Source organism: Ranitomeya imitator, chromosome 6, assembly GCF_032444005.1.
Source record: "Ranitomeya imitator isolate aRanImi1 chromosome 6, aRanImi1.pri, whole genome shotgun sequence".
NCBI classification, from domain to species: Eukaryota; Metazoa; Chordata; class Amphibia; order Anura; family Dendrobatidae; genus Ranitomeya; species Ranitomeya imitator.
Genome location: NC_091287.1, coordinates 119,287,088 through 119,312,605, shown reverse-complemented (window position 1 = coordinate 119,312,605; position 25,518 = coordinate 119,287,088). Strand labels below are relative to the sequence as shown.

General features: G+C 47.6%; 1 protein-coding gene across 1 annotated transcript in view; it reads left to right on the top strand.

Moving 5' to 3' along the window:
- Window positions 1-14,466: 14,466 nt before the first annotated feature.
- Window positions 14,467-25,518, top strand: part of OSBPL10 (oxysterol binding protein like 10) — a 577,114-nt gene continuing 566,062 nt past the window's right edge. Inside the window, exon 1 of the mRNA XM_069730025.1 lies at window positions 14,467-14,997. Coding sequence (XP_069586126.1) covers window positions 14,732-14,997 — 266 coding nt within the window. The 5' untranslated portion in view covers window positions 14,467-14,731. The remainder of the gene's footprint in view (window positions 14,998-25,518) is intronic.

Sequence of the window (25,518 nt, the reverse complement as noted above, 5' to 3'; positions counted from 1 at the left end):
TAACATGTCACTTATTTTTTTATAGAAAACCGCAGGGGTAAAAAACACAGCAAATCCGCAAGAAAACCGCAGCAAAAACATTACAAAAAACGCTGCGGAACCCCACAAAAAAATGCGACAAATCCGCAGGTGCGTTTTCTGCCAGGAGAGGCAGAATCCGCACCAGAAATTCCTAAGCCTAATCCGCAACGTGTGCACATAACCTTAGGCCTGTTTCACACGTCAGTGTCTCCGGTACGTGAGGTGACAGTTTCCTCACGTACCGGAGACACTGACACACGTAGACACATAAAAATCAATGCATCTGTGCAGATGTCATTGATTTTTTGCGTACTGTGTTTTGCGGATGTCAGTGTTCGTGGGAGCGCACGTATTACACGGACCCATTAAAGTCAATGGGTCCGTGTAAAACACGTACCACACACGGACGTTGTCCGTGTGCAGTCCGTGTGCCGTGCAGGAGACAGCGCTAGATTAAGCGCTGTCACCCCCACTGGTGCTGAAGCCGCAAATCATATCTTCCCTGCAGCAGCGTTTGCTGCAGAGAAGATATGAATAATAGTGTTCAAAATAAAGATCTATGTGCTCATTTACAGTAATGAATATGCGGCTCCACTTCCCATAGGGGTGGACCTGCATATTCATTACTGTAATCGGCGGCCCCACGTGATCGCATACAGGAGAAGATGCGGCCAGGACAGGAAGCAGCGACAGCCAACGAGGGAGCTTGGTGAGTATTTTCAGAACAGCGGGGGGGCACACAGGGGGTGGGGGTGGGAGGGCGGGGGGCACATAGATCTTTATTTTAAACACTATTATTCATATCTTCTCTGCAGCAAACGTTGCTGCAGGGAAGATATGAATCGCGGCTTCAGCACCAGATGCTGGTACGTGTGGTACCCAGCACGGTGCGTGTGGTGTTATGATCTGGTGGCCTAGGAGCAGCATGAGACGTACTCTGGAGAAGGTGGTACCTGTACTGACCACAAACCCTGAACTTAGCAGCGCAACTAGAAGTAGCCGTGGGGGGTACCTAACACTCCTTAGACCCCTCGATATAGCCTAAGAACTAACTTCCCCTAAAAACAGAAACGGGAAAACTATCTTGCCTCAGAGAAAATCCCCAAAGGATAGACAGCCCCCCACAAATATTGACTGTGAGAGGAGAGAGAAATAACATACGCAGACATGAAATCAGGATTTAGCATAGGAGGCCATACTAGCTAAAAGGAAAGAATAGGACAGAGTACTATGCGGTCAGTATTAAAATACTAGAAAATATCCACCACAGAAAATACAAATCACCACATCTGACTAAAGACATGGAGGGTATATCTGCATCTCCAGAGACACAGCTTGGCTGCAAAAAAATCATTCACAGACAAAGCTGGACAAGACAAAACATGAAAATGCACTGAACTATAAGGCCCACAGCATGTGGACAGCAAAAACAAAGCCAGGACTTATCTTTGTTGAAAAGTTCAGCAAACAGGAGAGACCAGAAAGAGATGTGAATCCTCCAAAAACAATGGACAACTGGCACTGACTAAAGGATGAAGCAGGACTAAATAGCTGAGTCCAAATTGCAAAAAGTGAACACACCTGATAAATGCTGCGATCCGAAAACAGCAGCACTACCACTCATAACCACCGGAGGGAGCCTAAGAGCAGAATTCACAACAGTACCCCCCCCTTGAGGAGGGGTCACTGAACCCTCACCAGAGCCCCCAGGCCGATCAGGACGAGCCAAATGAAAGGCACGAACCAAATCGTCAGCATGAACATCGGAGGCAACAACCCAAGAATTATCCTCCTGGCCATAACCTTCCATTTGACCAGATACTGAAGCTTCCGCCTCGAAAAACGAGAATCCAAAATCTTCTCAACCACATACTCCAACTCCCCATCAATCAACACCGGGGCCGGAGGATCAACAGAGGGAACAACAGGCACCACATACTTCCGCAACAAAGATCTATGGAAAACATTATGGATGGAAAAAGAGGCTGGAAGGGCCAAACAAAAAGACACTGGATTGATAATCTCAGAAATCCTATAAGGACCAATAAACCGAGGCTTGAACTTAGGGGAAGAAACCTTCACAGGAACATGACGGGAAGACAACCAGACCAAATCCCCAACCCGAAGCCGGGAACCAACACATCGACGACGGTTAGCAAAACGCTGAGCCTCCTCCTGAGACAACACCAAATTGTCCACCACATGAGCCCAAATCTGCTGCAGCCTGTCAACCACAGAATCCACACCAGGACAATCAGAAGGCTCAACCTGCCCTGAAGAAAAACGAGGATGAAAACCAAAATTACAAAAAAAAGGCGAAACCAAGGTAGCAGAACTAGCCCGATTATTAAGGGCAAACTCGGCCAATGGCAAGAAAGCCACCCAATCATCCTGATCAGCAGACACAAAGCATCTCAAATAAGTTTCCAAAGTCTGATTAGTTCGCTCGGTTTGGCCATTTGTCTGAGGATGAAATGCGGAAGAAAAAGACAAATCAATGCCCAGCCTAGCACAAAAGGGCCGCCAAAACCTAGAAACAAACTGGGAACCTCTATCGGACACAATATTCTCCGGAATGCCATGCAAACGAACCACATGCTGAAAAAACAATGGAACCAAATCAGAAGAGGAAGGCAATTTAGGCAAAGGTACCAAATGAGCCATCTTAGAAAACCGATCACAAACCACCCAGATAACAGACATCCTCCGGGAAACCGGAAGCTCTGAAATAAAATCCATAGAAATATGCGTCCAAGGTCTCTCAGGGACCGGCAAAGGCAGAAGCAACCCACTAGCGCGGGAACAGCAAGGCTTAGCCCGCGCACAAATCCCACAGGACTGCACAAAAGAACGCACATCCCGCGACAAAGAAAGCCACCAAAAGGACCTACCAACCAAATCTCTGGTACCAAAAATCCCAAGATGGCCAGCCAACACAGAACAATGAACCTCAGAAATCACTTTACTAGTCCATCTATCAGGAACAAACAGTTTCCCCACTGGACAGCGGTCAGGTTTATTAGCCTGAAATTCCTGAAGAACCCGTCGTAAATCAGGGGAGATGGCAGAAAGAATCACCCCTTCCTTCAGAATGCCGACCGGCTCAAGAACCCCAGGGAAATCAGGAAAAAAGTCCTAGAGAGGGCATCCGCCTTAACATTCTTAGTACCAGGAATGTACGAGACCACAAAATCAAAACGGGAGAAAAACAGGGACCATCGAGCCTGTCTAGGATTCATATGAGATGAGAGGTAAATGAGGTCCCCTGAGACTCTCCCCCCTCCCCTGCACTTCCTCCATTCCCGGACCCTCCTGCTCCATGCCTCGGCCCTACGCGTCATCTCCCTGAAAGAAAATGGTGGGCGCATGCGCCCACCGAGATCTGCCAACCAGTACCCAGCAACAAGAGGAGATTTTTCCCATGGGTTCATTTTGATCACTGTGATAGATCCTGTGCTGTTAGCTAATCTTTTGCATAACTTTCAGCCATTATAGGACATCATCCGATGCATATGGTTTAATTCTGTCTATTGTATTTGTTGTACTTTGCTGCCATCTACTGGCTGTTGTATATTATCTTCTGCCTTCATTATTACTCTGTTTACCCACAATACCTTTCTTTCTTCAACTCCTCCTATCTGTATCTCACTTGCTTCTTCTTTGTCAGTGCCATCTTGGATAACACATGCTACAGGACTAGAGAAAGGATTCTCGTGTTACCTCTAACTGCGTGCTTCTAACTTGCAGTGTTAAGTTGAACAATAAGAAATGTTCACTCTAGTTGCCTACTCCTGGCCTAATGGATATTGATCAGGTGCGCACTAAAGAAATTTATCAGACAACACACAGTCGGATGTAAACGCTCCTTGATCAATCCATGGCTCAGCTCCAAGGACATTATTTAATCAGAACATAGGTTTATATAACCCCTGTAAGGGGGCTCTGTTAGCTCTAAAATGGGAGTGATCGGATATATTCCATTGGTTAGTGGGTTGGGCAATGAGCTAGTCCTTGGGCGGATCCATGAGGTCATCGGGGTCAGTTGGTCCATGAGGTCATCAGGGTGGGTGTGACCATGGGCGGATCCATGAGGTCATCAGGGTGGGCGTCATCTTGGATATCAGCACATGGTGTGGTGAAACAGGAAATGGCAGCCATCTTTAGTGTCACACTTTGATCATCTTGGATTAATTATTTGATTTTATGGTTCTCCTCAACAGCAGTACTAACTTCTACCTAATCTTCATCCCTTCATCATCTCTGATATCTCACCTCATCTCATCAAGGTACTGTGAATAAAACCTGCTGAATTAATCACTGTATCATCCTTCCGCACTAATCACGTGCAGCTCATCAGGAATAGTAGACACGCAGGAGTTAGTGAGTTAACGCTATCTGTTATGGCTTATACAGAGAACTGTGTTCACATCCCTCAGACACATCTCATCCACGTACATCGGTGGCAGAATAGTAACAAGAGACCTAAGTCTGCAGTGTCTGTATGAATATGTCTTGTCTGCTTGCAAGTCTATGACCGTCCGCCATCTTAGCTACGCATGTCCACAAAAAGCACCGTGGATCCCTCTGTGAAAGAATCACATCATGTCCCTGGCACCACAGATGCTCCAGGAGCAGAGTCCACACTTACTGCAGAGCAGGACGTTCGACCCAAATGTGTAACCAAGCCGACACAAAAGGTCAGAGAGAACTTTGAGACAACTAGAGATGAGTTCCATGATAACCTAGATCATTTATGGGGCATAGTTGATCGTTATTTAGCGGCTCTTCCACGCTCTAACAATGACGCAGCAGATTTAACCACCACATTGAATTGTTTATATGCTACCTATGATCGCTACCAGAGACTGTCTGCAGAGTACATCACATTTCTGACATGGAAGATGCCCCAAAAGAGCTAGCTGAAGGGAAACTCTTCTCCCAGAAAATACCTCATTAGTGCATGATGCCCAGAATAAGACAAAACTCCACATTGCACACCTCCAAGAGGTTAGGTCACATCGCACAATGTCAAGCAAAATCACATCTCGTCTTCCAGATCATCTCACTTCAGGAAGTCAACATTGTCTGACAAACCACTGGAATTCAAACATGCATCTGCAGAGGAAGCTAGAGTCAGAAGTTCCAATGATGGGAAGGAGGCTGAGATAGAAGCCCAAAGAAATGAGATGGAGGCCCAATTAAAAAGGAAGGAGGCTGAGACAGAAGCCCAAAGAAACGAGATGGAGGTCCAATTGAAAATACACCAAGAAGAAAGGGAAGAAGCAACAGCCCTTGCTAAACTGAAGATCCTTGAACAAGCACTAGGTCAAGATGCTGATATGAACTGCCTTGTTCCAGGAGAGGTGGAGGACCCAGCTGATTGCACTACTGACTACGTGCTAAGACATTTAACACCCGTACCAGTGCCACCTACGTTCTCCCACATGGATGCACCCGCCAGCCTAGAGATGTCACCACCTACTGCCGACAAGGTAACTTCAAGCACCAACTCACAATTTAGGCTGAGGCCACCAGACCCTATAGAAACTAAACCACAGCTTAATCCTGTGAGGAAACTGCTGTTTCCTCCTAATGTATTGAAGTATGTGGAGAAGGAACTGGTCTTAAATGCTGTGCAAAGGTATGTCTGGTCGATGTCTATCCAGAAGGACAACCCGACAAGGCCTCCAGAATGTATGCCATAATAGGTGAGCAGAGTAACGGGTCTCTAGCGAAGCCAAAACTCTTTGAGATCTTCAATATAAAGAGAGAGAGAAAGTACAAAGGATGGCAACAAAATTAATAAAGGGGATGGGAGAACTACAATACCCAGATAGATTAGCGAAATTAGGATTATTTAGTCTAGAAAAAAGACGACTGAGGGGCGATCTAATAACCATGTATGTAAGGGGACAATACAAATATCTCGCTGAGGATCTGTTTATACCAAGGAAGGTGACGGCGGGCACAAGGAGGCATTCTTTGCATCTAGAGGATAGAAGGTTTTTCCACCAACATAGAAGAGGATTCTTTGCTGTTAGGGCGGTGAGAATCTGGAATTGCTTGCCTGAGGAGGTGGTGATGGCGAACTCAGTCGAGGGGTTCAAGAGAGGCCTGGATGTCTTCCTGGAGCAGAACAATATTGTATCATACAATTATTAGGTTCTGTAGAAGGACGTAGATCTGGGGATTTATTATGATGGAATATAGGCTGAACTGGATGGACAAATGTCTTTTTTCGGCCTTACTAACTATGTTACTATGTTACTATAAAGGGACAAACAACTCCATACACCCTCAACACCTGCTTTGGTCGTATTGAGACTTGTGACAGAAGAGCCTCTGGGTACATTGTCTCTTCAATTAAAGGGAACATGCACATACCCCTGCCAACTTTAATTTAATGTGACCAGATACCTGATAACAGAAGAAATTCCCACTCCAGAAGCCGCGCTTCATCATCCCCACTTGAGGCACCTAACTAACCAGATTCCTCCTCTGGACACGAATGCTGATATTCTAATCCTACTCTGGGGAGGCATTCTGAGCGTCCACAAGGTGTGCCAACAATGCAATGGTCCAGATCATGCTCCATATGCCCAAAGACTCGATCTAGGCTGGGTAATCGTGGGTGATGTATGTCTGGATAAGAGTCACAAGGCATCTGAAGTGAACTCCTTTAAAACGTATGTACTCCAAAATGGTCCCAGAACTCACATCAAACCATGCTCTCATCACTACGAAGTGAAAGAAATGTTCACAGACGTCATCCAAGAGCCTGACATCATTCCTACTCCCTATGATGATGACTTAGGAAGAACAGTGTTTCACACAACACAAGAGGACAACAAAATTGCCTTATCCATAGAAGACAAGGAATTTATTAAAATAATGGACAGTGGATTCTCCAAGAATGAATCTGACCGCTGAGTTGCTCCCTTGCCCTTCAAGGTTACAAGGCCCAAGCTTCCTAACAACTGAGAACAGGCTTTATCCAGGTTCACCTTATTGCAGAGAACATTAAGAAACAAGCCTGAAATGAAGGACCATTTTGTAGCCTTTATGGATAAGATATTTCGCAATGACCATGCAGAGCCAGCTCCACCCTTGCAAGAGAATGAAGAATGCTGGTATCTACCTTGTTTTGGAGTTTATCATCTGAGAAAACCTAAACAAATCAGAGTGGTGTTCGATTCAAGCGCCAAGCATCAAGGTGTATCTCTGAACGAAGTTCTCCTCATTTGTCCCAACCTGACTAATAACCTGGTGGGAGTAATCATGAGATTCAGAAAAGAACCAGTCGCTATTACTGCTGACATTGAACAAATGTTCCATTGTTTCATCGTTCGGCAAGACCACAGAAATTATCTCCGTTTTCTATGGCACCGAAACAACAACCCCAAGGAAATGGTTGAATACCGCATGAAGGTGCTCATGTTCGAAAACAGTCCTTCTCCTGCAGTTGCTACATATGGCCTACGTAGGACTGCTTCTGATGGTGAAACAGAATTTGGGAAGGATGCCCAACAGTTCGTTGAAAAGGACTTCTATGTGGACGACAATCTCAAATCCCTGCCCACACTGGAAAAAGCCATAGATCTCCTCAAAGGGACACAAGGTATGCTTTCTAAAGCTCATTTAAGATTGCGTAAAATTGCCTCCAATAGTGCTGCTGTCATGAAGGCCTTTCACCCTACCGATCATGCCGCAGATTTCAGGGACTTGGATCTAGGCTCAGACAATCCACCAGTACAGAGAAGTCTGGGCTTGAGATGGAACTTGTTAAAGGACTCCTTCAGCTTTCAGGTTAGTGGTGCAGAAAAGCCATTTACTAAGTGTGGGGGTCTGTCAGTGGTGAACAGTCTATAAGATCCACTCGGGTTCGTTGCACCATTGACTATACAAGACAAGCTTCTATTAAGACAACTCTCAGAGTCTATTAAGGACTGGGATGTACTACTCCCTGCTCACAAACAACTGAAATTGAAGTCATGGAGGGAATCTCTTTGTGCCTTAGATGAGATCCACATACCACATTGTTACACTTCAGCATCCCTTGCTACGAGTCAAAGGAAAGAGATCCATATATTCGCTGATGCCTCTTGGAAAGGCTAAATTTGCTTATAAAAAACCCGAGCACACCATACCCAGACTTGAACTCTGTGGAGCTGTGCCAGCCATAGAGATTGCAGATTTCATACAGAGCGAACTAGCGATTCACGTGGATGACACAAGATTCTACATAGACAGCAAGGTTGTTCTGGGCTACATATACAACCAGACTAAACGCTTCTATGTCTATGTCAGTAACCGCGTTGAAAGGATCAGGAAATCTTCCAAACCTGAGCAATGGCAGTATATTCCATCCTGTCTTAACCCTGCTGACCTTGCTACTAGGCCTGTGTCTGTTGCCACTTTCGCAAACTCTTCTTGGTTAACAGAACCAGAGTTCCTTTGCTACCAGTGTGGAGAGACTGCCATTGAAGACAGCTTCAGCCTTCAGGATCTGGACATTGACCCAGAGATTCGTCCTGATGTCAACACCCTCATCACCAAATCCAAGGAGAAGGTTGGTTTGGACTGTCAGCGATTTGATCGCTTCTCCAGATGGACAAGGCTCGTTCTCGCCATTGCAAGATTAGTCCACATCGCACAATGCTATTGCAATAAGGACAGTAACGCTGATTGTCGCGGTTGGCACATGTCATAAGCCTCTCTCTTCAGAAGACATTACTCTGAGTGAATTGTTTGTGATACGTAATGTGTAGCAGCATGTTTTTCACAAGGAACTTTCAGACCGTTTCGGATATTCTTCGGATTGCACTGAAACTTGAACCATTGGATTACTTCAGGAACTGGTGATAGACATTTGTCTATCTCGTTTATATTGTGGTTAGGGTTGGGATTAGGGTTAGGGGTGTGTTGCAGTTAGGGCTGTGTTAAGGTAGTTTCACACTAAACGACGCTGCAGCGATCCAGACAACGATCCGGATCGCTGCAGCGTCGCTGTTTGGTCGCTGAAGAGCTGTCACACAGACAGCTCTCCAGCGACCAATGATGCCGGTAACCAGGGTAAACATCGGGTTACTAAGCGCAGGGCCGCGCTTAGTAACCCGATGTTTACCCTGGATACCATCCTAAAAGTAAAAAAAACAAACGCTTCATACTTACCTTCTGCTGTCTGTCCACGTCACCGCTGTGCTTTCCGGCCGCTGTGCTCACATTGAGTGCAGGAAAGCACAGCGCCGGAGGACAGACAGCCGAAGGTAAGTATGAAGCGTTTGTTTTTTTTACTTTTAGGATAGTATCCAGGGTAAACATCGGGTTACTAAGCGCGGCCCTGCGCTTAGTAACCCGATGTTTACCCTGGTTACCAGCGAAGACATCGCTGAATCGGTGTCACACACGCCGATTCAGCGATGTCTGCGAGAGAGCCAGCGACCAAATAAAGTTCTGGCCTTCTAGCCCCGACCAACGACATCACAGCAGGATTATGATCGCTGCTGCGTGTCAAACTGAACGATATCACTAGCGAGGACGCTGCAACGTCACGGATCGCTAGCGATATCGTTTAGTGTGAACGTACCTTTAGGGTTGGAGTTAGAATTGGGGGGGTTTCCATTGTTTAGGCACATCAGGGGGTCTCCAAATGTGACATGGTGCCTGCCATCGATTCCAGCCCATTTTGCGTTCAAAAAGTGAAACGGTGCTCCCTCCCTTCTGAGCCCTGCTATGCGCACAAAAATTGGCTTGCCCCCACATACGGGGTATCAGTATACTCAGGAGAAATTGCACAACCAATTTTGTGGTTCATTTTCTCCAGATACCCTTATGAAAATAAAAAAGTTTGGATTAAAAGTACATTTTTGGTGAAAAAAGTTAAATGTTAATTTTTGTCCTTCCCCATTGCTTTTGTTGTCGTGAAGCACCTGAAGGGTTAATACACTTCTTGAATGTGGTTTTGCGCACTTTGAAAGGTGCAGTTTTTAGAATAGTGTCAGTTGTGGGTATTTTCCCACAACTTGTGGTAAATTTTGTTGGTAAAATGAGAAATCGCAGGTCAATTTTTTGACTCTTATAACATCCTAACAAATAAAAATTATGTTTCCAAAATTGTGCTGATGTAAAGCTGACATGTGGGAAATGTTATTTATTAACTATTTTGTGTGACATGACTCTTTGATTTAAGGGCACAAAAATTAAAAGGCTGAAAATTGCAACATTTTCTAAATTTTTGCCAAATTTCGGTTTCTGTTGGTTTCTGTCATAAATAAACCAAGTCATATTGAAGAAATGTTACCACTGTTATGAAGTACAATATGTCACGAAAAAAAAAATCTCAGAATCAATGGAATCCATTGAAGTGTTCCAGAGCTATAACCTCACAAAGATACATTGGTCAGAATTGTAAAAATTGGCTTGGTCATTAACCCCTTAATGACCTTGGGTTTTCCGTTTTTCCGGAGCCATAACGTTTTTATTTTTCTGTCAATACGGCCATGTGGTTTTAACATGACGTGTACTAGAAAATGGGAAAAAAATTCCAAGTGCGGTGAAATTGCAAAAAAAGTGCAATCCCACACTTGTTTTTTGTTTGGCTTTTTTTCTAGGTTCACTAAATGCTAAAACTGACCTACCAATATGATTCTCCACGTCATTACGAGTTCATAGACACCTAATATGTCTAGGTTCTTTTTTATCTAAGTGGTGAAAAAAAATTCCAAACTTTGCTTAAAAAAAAAAAGCGCAATTTTCCATTACCCGTAGCGTCTCCATTTTTTGTGATCTGGGGTCTGGTGAGGGCTTATTTTTTGCGTGCCGAGCTGGCATTTTTAATGATACCATTTTGGTGCGGATACGTTCTTTTGATCGCCCGTTATTGCATTTTAATAACGTAATTCTGGCGTTTCTAATTTTTTTCTCTCTACGCAGTTTAGCGATCAGGTTAATCCTTTTTTTTATTGATAGATCGGGCGATTCTGAACGCGACGGTACCAAATATGTGTAGGTTTGATTTTTTTTATTGATTTATTTTGAATGGGGCGAAAGGGGGGTGATTTAAACTTTTATATTTTTTTAATTTTTTTACCATTTTTAACTTTTTTTTTCACTTTTGCCATGCTTCAATAGCCTCCATAGGAGGCTAGAAGCTGGCACAGCACGATCAGCTGAATTGCAGGTGTGCTATGAGTGCCGATCACAGGGTGGCGCTCACAGCTAGCCGGGATCAGTAACCATAGAGGTCTCAAGGACCTCTATGGCTACTATGCAGAAGCATCGCTGACCCCCGATCATGTGACGGGGGTCGGAGATGCGCTCATTTCTGGCCGGATGCGCCGGTTAAATGCCGCTGTCAGCGTTTGACAGCGGCATTTAACTAGTTAATAGCAGCGAGTGAATCGCGATTTCACCCGCCGCTATTGCGGGCACATGTCAGCTGTTCAAAACAGCTGACATGTCCAGGCTTTGATGTGGGCTCACCGCCGGAGCCCGCATCAAAGCGGAGTATCTGACCTCGGACGTACTATTCCGTCCGAGGTCAGAAAGGGGTTAAGGTCACTATTGGCTCAGTCACTAAGGAGTTAAACAATAGAAGTCATGACTGGTGCAGGAGAAGAGAGGATCCTGCCTACATGTTTGGTATCTGCGAACCCGTAATGACCTGCAGAATGATAATAGCAGGTCATTTTTAGCATTTAGTGAATATGGTAAAAAAAAAAAAAAAACAATTGCGGAATTTCATTTTTTTTGCAATTTCACCGCACTTGGAATTTTTCCCCCGTTTTCTAGTACACTATCTGGTAAAATCAATGGTGTTGTTCAAATGTACAACGGGACGGGACGGAGGGAGGCGCACTGTGGACGGACGGGACGAATGGAGGTGCACGGTGGAGGGAAGGGAAAGAGGGAGGTGCACTGTGGAGGGACGGAACGAATGGAGGTGCACTGTGGAGGGACGGATGGAAGCGCACTGTGGAGGGACGGGACAGATGGAGGTGCACTGTGGAGGGACGGGACAGAGGGAGGTGCACTGTGGAGGGACGGATGGAGGTGCACTGTGGAGGGACAGGATGGATGAAGGTGTACTGTGGAAAGATGGATCAATTGGCACTATGGAGGGAAGAGAATAATGGAGAACTGTGGAGGGACGGGACAGATGGAGGTGCACTGTGGAGGGACAGGACAGAGGCGTACTGTGGAGGGAGGGGACGGACGGAGGCGCACTGTGGAGGGACAGTACGGACGGAGGCGCACTGTGGAGGGACAGTACGGACGGAGGCGCACTGTAGAGGGACAGGACGGACGGAGGCGCACTGTGGAGATACGGGACGGACGGAGGCTCACTGTGGAGGGACAGGGTGGACGGAGGCGCACTGTGGAGGGACAGGGCGGACGGAGGCGCACTGTGGAGGGACAGGGCGGACGGAGGCGCACTGTGGAGGGACGGGACGGACGGAGGCGCACTGTGGAGGGACAGGACAGAGGCGTACTGTGGAGGGAGGGGACGGACGGAGGCGCACTGTGGAGGGACAGTACGGACGGAGGCGCACTGTGGAGGGACAGTACGGACGGAGGCGCACTGTGGAGGGACAGGACGGACGGAGGCGCACTGTGGAGATACGGGACGGACGGAGGCTCACTGTGGAGGGACAGGGTGGACGGAGGCGCACTGTGGAGGGACAGGGCGGACGGAGGCGCACTGTGGAGGGACAGGGCGGACGGAGGCGCACTGTGGAGGGACGGGACGGACGGAGGCGCACTGTGGAGGGACAGGACAGAGGCGTACTGTGGAGGGAGGGGACGGACGGAGGCGCACTGTGGAGGGACAGTACGGACGGAGGCGCACTGTGGAGGGACAGTACGGACGGAGGCGCACTGTGGAGGGACAGGACGGACGGAGGCGCACTGTGGAGATACGGGACGGACGGAGGCTCACTGTGGAGGGACAGGGTGGACGGAGGCGCACTGTGGAGGGACAGGACGGACGGAGGCGCACTGTGGAGATACGGGACGGACGGAGGCTCACTGTGGAGGGACGGACGGAGGCGCACTGTGGAGGGACGGATGAAGGTGTACTGTGGAAAGATGGGTCAAGGGGCACTGTGGAGGGACGGGACGGACGGAGGCGCACTGTGGAGATACGGGACGGACGGAGGCTCACTGTGGAGGGACAGGGTGGACGGAGGCGCACTGTGGAGGGACAGGACGGACGGAGGCGCATTGTGGAGATACGGGACGGACGGAGGCGCACTGTGGAGGGACGGGACGGACGGAGGCGCACTGTGGAGGGACGGATGAAGGTGTACTGTGGAAAGATGGGTCAAGGGGCACTGTGGAGGGACGGGACGGACGGAGTCGCACTGTGGAGATACGGGACGGACGGAGGCTCACTGTGGAGGGACAGGGTGGACGGAGGCGCACTGTGGAGGGACAGGGCGGACGGAGGCGCACTGTGGAGGGACAGGGCGGACGGAGGCGCACTGTGGAGGGACGGGACGGACGGAGGCGCACTGTGGAGGGACAGGACAGAGGCGTACTGTGGAGGGAGGGGACGGACGGAGGCGCACTGTGGAGGGACAGTACGGACGGAGGCGCACTGTGGAGGGACAGTACGGACGGAGGCGCACTGTGGAGGGACAGGACGGACGGAGGCGCACTGTGGAGATACGGGACGGACGGAGGCTCACTGTGGAGGGACAGGGTGGACGGAGGCGCACTGTGGAGGGACAGGACGGACGGAGGCGCACTGTGGAGATACGGGACGGACGGAGGCTCACTGTGGAGGGACGGACGGAGGCGCACTGTGGAGGGACGGATGAAGGTGTACTGTGGAAAGATGGGTCAAGGGGCACTGTGGAGGGACGGGACGGACGGAGGCGCACTGTGGAGATACGGGACGGACGGAGGCTCACTGTGGAGGGACAGGGTGGACGGAGGCGCACTGTGGAGGGACAGGACGGACGGAGGCGCATTGTGGAGATACGGGACGGACGGAGGCGCACTGTGGAGGGACGGGACGGACGGAGGCGCACTGTGGAGGGACGGATGAAGGTGTACTGTGGAAAGATGGGTCAAGGGCCACTGTGGAGGGACGGGACGGACGGAGTCGCACTGTGGAGGGACGGGACGGACGGAGGCACACTGTGGAGGGACGGGACAGACGGAGGCTCACTGTGAAGGGACGGATGAAGGTGTACTGTGGAAAGATGGGTCAAGGGGCACTGTGGAGGGACTAGACGGACGCAGGTGCACTGTGGAGGGACGGGACAAATGGAGGCGCACGGTGCAGGGACAGATGGAATCTGCATGATGGAGTTTGCACAATGGAGGGACGGGATGTAATGTATGGAGTTTGCACGATGGAGGGACGGACGGAGGTGCATGGCATCACGCACGGATGGAGGGAGGTGTGGCACCGGGGTGGTGCTGGCAGCCGCTGAGGGCAGGGGTGGGATGGGTTTTCCTCCATACACACAGTAGCACAGTCAGCTGTGAGACGTGAATGACGAGCCCTCCATGCTTCTTCTCCAGGGAGGGCGGGCACAGCTCATTCACGACCAGGAACTGACAGGCACACATGTAGCGGTTGTGTGCGGCAGCTGACAGACACACGGGTGTATCTCCTGTCATGGACGCAGAGCCCGGAGCTCAGCAGGAAGCTGCATGAAATAGGAGACAGCCAGGAACTGTGCCTGCACACTGCGGGGCCATGGACAAGGCGGCTCAGCAGCACAGCGGAGGGGGCAGCAGCAACAGCAGCAGCCGGAGCAGCAGCAGGGCCACCTCTGCAGGCTCCTCGCCCTCCTCTGGTGCCCGGGGGCTGCTGGCAGGACCCGGGAGACTCAGCCAGCAGCAGGCTGTGCCACTGACCGCGGCCGGGAAGCTGGATGGAGGAAGAAGGGACCAGCAACAGAAACAAGTCCTCGAGGGGGTGCTGAGCAAGTACACCAACCTCATCCAGGGCTGGCAGAGCAGGTAACTGGCACCACACGAGTCTGCATAGTGCCCATGTGGGGGCAGCTACCAATGGGCATGATAACATTACCTTGTCTTTGGATGTGGCCTTTACCAAGGCATCATGGAGGTTACCTCAGTCTATGGCATTATGTTTGCTTCTGTTGGGAAAGTTCACATTCTGCAGCCACAGTATACTAACAGTTGTTCACTCAGGCACTATATGGCGGCGTCTTTAGGAAACTTTCTGGAATAATTCAGAACATTAAAGGGGTTGTCCAGTAAGAAGTTATCCCATATCCGCAGGATCGGTGATTACTAGCTGGTTGGAGTGGGACTTGCACCAATTAGCAGATCAGTGAACGTATAGCCCCTTTACATGTTGGCGCAGAACGCCACTCCTTTAATTCTCTCTGGAGCGGAGGTTGTGGAGCGCCCGCCAGGGCCGTGGGGTACTCGGTACCCGGTCCGGTCTTAAAAGGGATGTCACGGTGGCTGCGACCCGGTCCGTGGCCCTGGGCGCCCAATTAAAGGGAAAGTCTTTTAGGGGTTTTACGAATAAAGTCTATTGTTCGTGACGTCACCTGTGGTATAAGGTCTGTGGGACCGACGCTGCTTAAAGGGGTCCTCTGGGGTGATGGTATGGCAGCTAGATGGTATAACTTCACACAGGTAAGGAAGTATGTCCCCAGGGCTCCCACGGTGTGTGGCAAAGGGGGTGTATGCCGATGAATAATAATTGGAGGACACAGAGTTTGCAGTCTTTTAGCTGGTTTACTGATGGTAGCAGTCCTCAGTCCAGGGTACCAGGTGTAGGGTAGCTGTAGTCCGGGCGGCTTGGAGGCAGTAAGGGATCCCACTTCAGGTGAGGTCCGTAAGCCTTTCCTACCTGCGCCAGATGGCAAGGTCCCTGCGGCTTAAAGCTTGCTGACAGGGTCCTCTCTCTCCTGTCCTAAGACAGATGTCTGTACGATAGGCAGTTTGAGCCTGTTTATAGGATCTCTTAGATGACCCGGCTCTTAAGGTCACTGCTTCACCTCAGACTTGATGTGGGCAATTGACATATAGTACTATGCCCTCCGGTTCTGTCGTGCGTCCTGGAGAACAACACAACCTCGGGCTCCCGGTACCTGGCTTCTGCACTTTGGCTCCCAGGGTGTCCTTCCGCTGTTCCCCTCCTGAGCCCTTTCCTCCACTGTGCTTCTTCCCTCTAAGCTCCTTCACAATTCAACTCCTCGTTATCTCTCTTTCCAGAGGCTGCAGCTCCCTCGTGGCTGCTGGGCCTCTACCTCTGCTCCAGACGTCCTTCTTCTCCTTTCCTCACTCCTCTACAACTGGCTGACTCCTCCTCCAGACCAGGAAACATAAAGTCCAAGGAAGCTCCCCTGAATCCGGGTCCTGAGCTCCCCCTCCTGGCCTCGATTCAGATGTGTTGAATGTAAGTGCCATACCTGATAGAAAGAATCCCCCTTGCCTCCAAGCATGACATCACCCTCCCCGTAGGGAAGGGAACATCACTGCAGCAACCGGCTACCTGGGGTGCTGCAGTTGCGCACGGTTACTGCCACCATTGTAACAGGTATATAAGTGTCCTTTAATGCTGATCGGCACAGACCCCAGTGGTCAGACCGATTAACAAGTTATCTCTTTAACCTGACAACCCCTTTAACCCCTTCCTGACCTGTGACACAGCGTATGCGTCATGAAAGTCGGTGCCAATCCGACCTGTGACGCATATGCTGTGTCACAGAAAGATCGCGTCCCTGCAGGCCGGGTGAAAGGGTTAACTCCCATTTCACCCGGCCTGCAGGGACAGGGAGAGTGGTAGTTTAGCCCAGGGGGGGTGGCTTCACCCCCCCGTGGCTACGATCGCTCTGATTGGCTGTTGAAAGTGAAACTGCCAATCAGAGCGATTTGTAATATTTCACCTAAAAAACTGGTGAAATATTACAATCCAGCCATGGCCGATGCTGCAATATCATCGGCCATGGCTGGAAACACTTATGTGCACCCACCCCACCCCACCGATCGCCCCCCCCAGCCCCCCGATCTGTGGTCCGCTTCCCTCCGTCCTGTGCTCCGCTCCCCCGTCCTCCTGCCCGCTCCCCCCGTGCTCCAATCACACCCCCCCGCACTCCGATCACCCCCCCCGCACAGCGATCCCCCCCCGTGCTCCGATTCCCCCCCCCGTGCTCCGATCCACCCCCCTGCACAGCGATCCCCCACCCCGTGCTCCAATCCACCCCCCCTGTGTTCCGATCCACCCCCCCATGCTCCGATCCACCCCCCCCCCCGTGCTCCGACGCTCCCCCCGTGCCCTGATCTCCCCCCCCCCCCCCTTATACTTACCTCCCGGGATCCGTCCGTCTTCTTTCCTGGGCGCCGCCATCTTCCAAAATGGCGGGCGCATGTGCAGTGCGCCCGCCGAATCTGCCGGCCGGCAGATTCGTTCCAAAGTGAGTTTTGATCACTGAGATAGGTTATATCTCAGTGATCAAAACTCAATCTCAGTGATCAAAATAAAAAAAAATAGTAAATGACCCCCCCCCCCCCCCTTTGTCACCCCCATAGGTAGGGACAATAAAAAAATAAAGAATTTTTTTTTTTTTTACACTAAGGTTAGAATAGGGGTAGGGTTAGGGGTAGGGTTAGGGTTTCGGTATGTGCACACGTATTCTGTTCCTCTGCGGATTTTTCCGCTGCGGATTTGATAAATCCGCAGTGCTAAACCCCTGTGGATTTATCGCGGATTTACCGCGGTTTTTCTGCGCATTTCACTGCGGTTTTACAACTGCGATTTTCTATTGGAGCAGTTGTAAAACCGCTGCGGAATCTGCAGAAAGAAGTGACATGCTGCGGAATGTAAACCGCTGCGTTTCCGTGCAGTTTTTCCGCAGCATGTGCACAGCGATTTTTGTTTCCCATAGGTTTACATTGAACTGTAAACTCATGGGAAACTGCTGCGGATCTGCAGCGTTTTCCGCAGCGTGTGCACATACCTTTAGAATTAGGCTATGTGCACACGGTGCGGATTTTGCTGCGGATTTGCAGCAGTGTTCCATCAGGTTTGCAGTTCCATGTAAACATATGGAAAACCAAATCCGCTGTGCCCATGGTGCGGAAAATACAGCGCGGAAACGCCGCGTTGTATTTTCCGCAGCATGTCAATTCTTTGTGCGGATTCCGCAGCGTTTTACACCTGTTCCTCAATAGGAATCCACAGGTGAAATCCGCACAAAAAACACTGGAAATCCACGGTAAATCCGCAGGTAAAACGCAGTGCCCTTTACCCGTGGATTTTTCAAAAATGATGCTGAAAAATCTCACACGAATTCGCAACGTGGGCACATAGCCTTAGGGTTAGGGTTGGAATTAGGGTTGTGGTTAGGGGTGTGATTAGGGTTATGGCTACAGTTGGGATTACGGTTAGGAGTGTGGGGGGGTTAGTGTTGGAGGTAGAATTGAGGTGTTTCCACTGTTTAGGCACATCAGGGGTCTCCAAACGCAACATGGCGCCACCATTGATTCCAGCCAATCTTGTATTCATAAAGTCAAATGGTGCTCCCTCAATTCCGAGCCCCGACGTGCGCCCAAACAGTGGTTTACCCCCACATATGGGGTACCAGTGTACTCAGGACAAACTGCGCAACAATTACTGGGGTCCAATTTCTCCTGTTACCCTTGTGAAAATAAAAAATTGCTTGCTAAAACATAATTTTTGAGGAAAGAAAAATTATTTTTTATTTTCACGGCACTGCGTTGTAAACGTCTGTGAAACACTTGGGAGTTCAAAGTGCTCACCACATATCTAGATAAGTTCCTTGCGGGGTCTAGTTTCTAAAATGGGGTCACTTGTGGGGGGTTTCTACTGTTTAGGCACACCAGGGGCTCTGCAAACGCAACGTGACGTCCGCAGACCATTCCATCAAAGTCTGCATTTCAAAAGTCACTACTTCCCTTCTGAGCCCCGACGTGTGCCCAAACAGTGGTTTACCCCCACACATGGGGTATCAGCGTACTCGGGAGAAACTGGACAACAACTTTTGTGGTCCAATTTCTCCTGTAACCCTTGGGAAAATAAAAAATTCTGGGCTAAATAATTATTTTTGAGGAAAGAAAACGTATTTATTATTTTCACGGCTCTGTGTTATAAACTTCTGTAAAGCACTTGGGGGTTGAAAGTGCTCACCACATATCTAGATAAGTTCCTTTGGGGGTCTAGTTTCCAAAATAGGGTCACTTGTGGGGGAGCTCCAATGCATAGGCACACAGGGGCTCTCCATACGCGACATGGTGTCCGCTAACAATTGGAGCTAATTTTCCATTCAAAAAGTCAAATGGCGCTCCTTCCCTTCCGAGCCTTACCATGTGCACAAACAGTGGTTTACCTCCACATGTGAGGTATCAATGTACTCAGGAGAAATTGCCCAACAAATTTTAGGATCCATTTTATCCTGTTGTCCATGTGAAAATGAAAAAATTGAGGCTAAAAGAATTTTTTTGTGAAAAAAAAGTACTTTTTCATTTTTACGGATCAATTTGTGAAGCACCTGGGGGTTTAAAGGGCTCACTATGCATGTAGATAAGTTCCTTGGGGCATCTAGTTTCCAAAATGGGGTCACTTGTGGGGGAGCTCCAATTTTTAGGCACACGGGGGCTCTCCAAACGTGACATGGTGTCCGCTAAAGAGTGCAGCCAATTTTTCATTCAAAAAGTCAAATGGCGCTCCTTCCCTTCCAAGCCCTGCCGTGCGCCCAAACAGTGGTTTACCCCCACATATGAGGTATCAGCGTACTCAGGACAAATTGGACAACAACTTTCGTGGTTCAGTTTCTCCTTTTACCATTGGGAAAATAAAAAAATTGTTGCTGAAAAATCATTTTTGTGACTAAAAAGTTAAATGTTCATTTTTTCCTTCCATGTTGCTTCTGCTGCTGTGAAGCACCTGAAGGGTTAATAAACTTCTTGAATGTGGTTTTGTGCACCTTGATGGGTGCAGTTTTTAGAATGGTGTCACTTTTGGGTATTTTCAGCCATATAGACCCCTCAAATTGACTTCAAATGTGAGGTGGTCCCTAAAAAAAATGGTTTTGTAAATTTCGTTGTAAAAATGAGAAATCGCTGGTCAAATTTTAACCCTTATAACTTCCTAGCAAAAAAAAATTTTGTTTCCAAAATTGTGCTGATGTAAAGTAGACATGTGGGAAATGTTATTTATTAACTATTTTGTGTCACATAACTCTCTGGTTTTACAGAATAAAAATTCAAAATGTGAAAATTGCGAAATTTTCAAAATTTTCGCCAAATTTCCGTTTTTATCAGAAATAAACACAGAATTTATTGACCTAAATTTACCACTAACATGAAGCCCAATATGTCACGAAAAAACAATCTCAGAACCGCTAGGATCCATTGAAGCGTTCCTGAGTTATTACCTCATAAAGGGACACTGGTCAGAATTGCAAAAAACGGCAAGGTCTTTAAGGTCAAAATAGGCTGGGTCATGAAGGGGTTAAAGCGGCTCACTACCATTATGGGATCATGTATAAAGAACATTTTCCAAGCACGCCGCTAACTTTTATACCACAAGGCTTAGCTCCCACCATGAGGACTGGGTGCATTTTTCTGCTCAAGTAAACTTAGCGTCTTCCGGTTATAGCAAAATGGATGGGATTTCTATGAGTCTTACGCCAACTGTGCTGCTTTTTTTTTTTTTTTTAGCCACGGAAAAAGACGTGCGGAACAATTTACAAATCCACAACAAGTCTTATGTCTTGCGGTAAATACACGTTTTATTTGAAGGTTTCCCCGCAGAGTTGAAAGAAATGTGGACAAGCTGCAGATTAATTAAAAAAAAAAGCCTATATGTTTTTATTGAATTTCCACAGTAGAAACACAGTAAAAGCGCATGTAATCCACTCGTGACTTTATCAAAAAAGTTTTTACAGCTAAGTATTAGGTAGTTTCCAAAACAAGGTCTTATTTAACCATGGCAAACCCAAAAAATCCTCAACGGAAGAAAACATGATAAAATAGGAAATAGAAACCAAAACACACAAGTAATGTTAGTTTAATTGGGAGAGCATCAAATGTGCCCAGAATAGTCATCATGGGGGAAAGAGGCTGTATGTGTGTGTATATACAGTACAGACCAAAAGTTTGGACACACCTTCTCATTTAAAGATTTTTCTATACTTTCATGACTCTGAAAATTGTACATTCACACTGAAGGCATCAAAACTATGAATTAACACATGTGGAATTATATACTTAACAAAAAAGTGTGAAACAAATGAAATTATGTCTTATATTCTAGGCTCTTCAAAGTAGCCACCTTTTGCTTTGATGACTGCTTTGCACACTCTTGGCATTCTCTTGCTGGGCTTCAAGAGGTAGTCACCGGGAATGGTTTTCACTTCACAGGTGTGCCCTGTCAGGTTTAATAAGTGGGATTTCTTGCCTTAGGCCGGGATCAAACATGCGAGAAACACGTCCGTGTCTCGCATGTGAAATCGCTCCTCTGGCGCCGGCACTCCAGAGCGGAGCGTGCGACCGCATAGCAACACATGGAGCCGCATGCTCCGCTCTAGAGTGCCGGCGCCAGAGCTTGGATTCCACATGCGAGACACGGACGTGTTTCTCGCATGTGTGATCCCAGCCTTATAAATGGGCTTGGGACCATCAGTTGTGTTGTCATAACCATTGATACCTAAACTACTGCAATGCCTTGCATATGAGGTGATCAACATAGTGAATCTGAAGAACTATACTAAGTTTCTCATTGGAGGTATTTACTACTATTATTAAAAGTACAAATACTACATCTTAATATAGGATCTAGGAGATGGATATTTCCCTTTAATCCCTTCACGACCTATGGTGTATAGGTACATCATAGGTCATCTTTTTCACTTTGATGTATGCTTTGGCACTAAGCCCGCATGTTTTCAGGCACATGACTGTTGATCTGATTATATGCCCCTAACATCCGCGGGTGTAATTGCGATCCACTCGCAGCTGTTAACATGTTAAATGCAGTCAATCTCAGCATCATTTAACTTGTACAAACCGGATGTGCGTAACTAGCTGAACACATAGGCGCCCCCTGTCGCATGATAACGGGGTGCCAATTGGTTGGTATGACAACCCACGGTCTGCAGGAGACCCCTGTGGTTGTCATAGCTGATCTATGAGCGCCGTCCCGTGGCCGGCGTTCATAGCATATGATCAGCTCTGCTACGCAAATCACGGCTGATGCCCTGCTCTGTGTAGCACAAGTGATCGGATGATTGCAGCTTCAAGTCTCCTAAGGAGATTATTGAAGCAAGTAAAAAGTGTAAAAAAAAATATGAAAGTTCAAATCACCCCCCTTTTTCTCCACTCAAAACAAAAAAAATGCACATATTTGGTATCGATGCGTTTCTAAACGCAATCTATCAAAACCTTAAAAGAAATAATCTAATGGGAAATGGTGTAATGAGAAACAAAAATCAAAATGCCAGAAATATTTTTTGTTTGTCCCTCAACATTGCAATAACGAGCGATCAAAACATCGTATAGTATCTACCCCAAAATGGTATCAATAAAAATGTCAGCTCAGCACGCAAAAAGTAAGCCCTCACCCAGCCCCAGAGCCAAAAAATGGAAATGCTGGGTCTCGGAAAATGGCGCCTTTTTTTCCCAAACTTTTTTCGCCACTTAAATAACAAAGAACCCATACATGTTTGGTGTCTGCAAACTCGTAGTCACCTGGAGAATCATAAAGACAGGTCAGTTTTAACATTTAATAAACATGGTAAAAATATAGTAATTGTGAAATAAAAATATAGTAATTGTGAAATTGCACTTTTTTTTTTTTGCAATTTCACAGCGCTTGGAATTTTTTTTTTTTTACCATTTTCTGATACACTATAAGGTAAAATCAATGGTGTTGTCAAAAGTACAACTTGTCCTCCAAGACCTCGCATGGTCGTATTGACTGAAAAATAAAAAATGTCTCTGGAAACAAGGGAAGCAAAAAACGAAAATGCAAATAAGGGAAAATCCAAGGTCGTGCAGGGGGTTTTATGGACAGTCTGTTGTGTCCTGTAGCAAGGCCTTGTTTATACTATCTGCATAAAAGTAATGCTCTCTGCCTGTGCTTCTGGCTACCATGCAAGCAAAAAAAAAGTCATATTATTCATATATTTTCACACAGAACTTCACACTTTCAGTGCAATTTTGCATCTAATCATAAACTTCAAACAAAGTTTATATGTGACTCTTGCATCTTTGTGCATGTAATTTTACCTGTTCACCAGGACACAAATCTCTGGGAACAGGGCCGGACTGGGCCTGGCATTTGTAGTCACACATGCCCACTTGTCACATGGTAACTGACTGTATAATATCTTTGTAAACTTGTAGGCAGGGCTGGTTTTAGGCAAAGTGGGGCCCTAGGCAAAGTTTATAATGGGGCCCCAAATGCTAGCATACTGCACATCACACAAAAGCGTTTTGGTTGTATTTACAAGCGCTGAGTTCAGGCCGCTAAATGAGTTTGATCGACAATACTGAAATTGTTCAACCCTTGTTTCCCGGCCTCTTTCCACCAGCTGAGGAATAATGATGGGACAGAACGATCACTAATAGATCACTAACACATCACCATACAGTATCATGTTATCAGCAGCACATCTACACTTTACACCGGCGATGTGCTGCTGAGAACAATGATTTTTGTTCCGGCAAAAATAATCTGAATTTGCAGCATTTTACTTGTTTAGTAAAATACACCCATAGTCCTCCATATATTATAATGTGCACCACAGTCCACTGCTCAGTCCTCCACATCGTATAATGCACTCCTCATAGTCCTCCATATAGCATAATACACTCATCATAGTGCTCCATATAGTATAATGCACCACCATAGTCATCCATGTAGTACAATTCACTTCCCATAGTATAATGCACCCCATAGTTCTTCATATAGTATAATGCAGCCCACATATAGTATAATGCAGCCACCACCCTACAGAGTATAATGCAACCACCCCACAGAGTATAATGTAACCCCCCATAGAATATAATGCAGCCCCCCTCATAGTTTAATGCAGCCCCCTCATAGAGTATAATGTAGCCCCGAATAGAATATAATACAGCCCACCTCCCCATAGAATATAATCCCCATCAAAGCCCCATCAAAGAGTATGATGCAATCATCCCCCATAAAATCTAATACATAGAATATAATGCAGCCCCCCATAGAATATAATATATCCCCATAGTATATAACACAGCCTCCCCCATAGAATATAATATACCGCCACAATAGTATATAACACAGCCACATAGTATATAACACAGCCTCCCCTCATAGAGAATAATATACCCCGCATAGTATATAGCAAAGCCCGCATAGTATGTAGCACAACCCGCATAGTATATAGCACAGACTGCATAATATAACACAGCCCACGTAGTAGATAACACAGCCCACGTAGTAGATAACACAACACACGTAGTATACAGCACAGCCCACGTAGTAGTATACAGCATAGCCCACGTAGTAGTATACAGCACAGCCCACGTAGTAGTATACAGCATAGCCCACGTAGTAGTATACAGCACAGCCCACGTAGTAGTATACAGCATAGCCCACGTAGTAGTATACAGCACAGCCCACGTAGTAGTATACAGCACAGCCCACGTAGTAGTATACAGCACAGCCCACGTAGTAGTATACAGCACAGCCCACGTAGTAGTATACAGCACAGCCCACGTAGTAGTATACAGCACAGCCCTCGTAGTAGTATACAGCACAGCCCACGTAGTAGTATACAGCACAGCCCACGTAGTAGTATACAGCACAGCCCACGTAGTAGTATACAGCACAGCCCACGTAGTAGTATACAGCACAGCCCACGTAGTAGTATACAGCACAGCCCACGTAGTAGTATACAGCACAGCCCACGTAGTAGTATACAGCACAGCCCACGTAGTAGTATACAGCACAGCCCACGTAGTAGTATACAGCACAGCCCACGTAGTAGTATACAGCACAGCCCACGTAGTAGTATACAGCACAGCCCACGTAGTAGTATACAGCACAGCCCACGTAGTAGTATACAGCACAGCCCACGTAGTAGTATACAGCACAGCCCACGTAGTAGTATACAGCACAGCCCACGTAGTAGTATACAGCACAGCCCACGTAGTAGTATACAGCACAGCCCACACAGTAGTATACAGCACACACAGCCTACGTAGTAGTATACTGCACAGCCCCTCCCTCCGAGAATGGCCCCACAGTCCAGTTAAAAAAAAAAAAAAAAAACACACTCCTCACCTCTCCTCGTGCCCGCGCTGCTCCCTGCTGCAGTCTCGGCAGCTGCCGCTGCACTGCCTGGCACACAGTGAGTGCGCGATGAAGTCATCGCGCACCCGCAGTGTCAGAGGCAGAGCGGGTAATGATGGGAGAGGGAGCGTCGTTAGACGCTCTCTCCTCCATCATTGCATTGAACTGTAAATGCGTCATAGACACCGGTATAGTTGAATGCG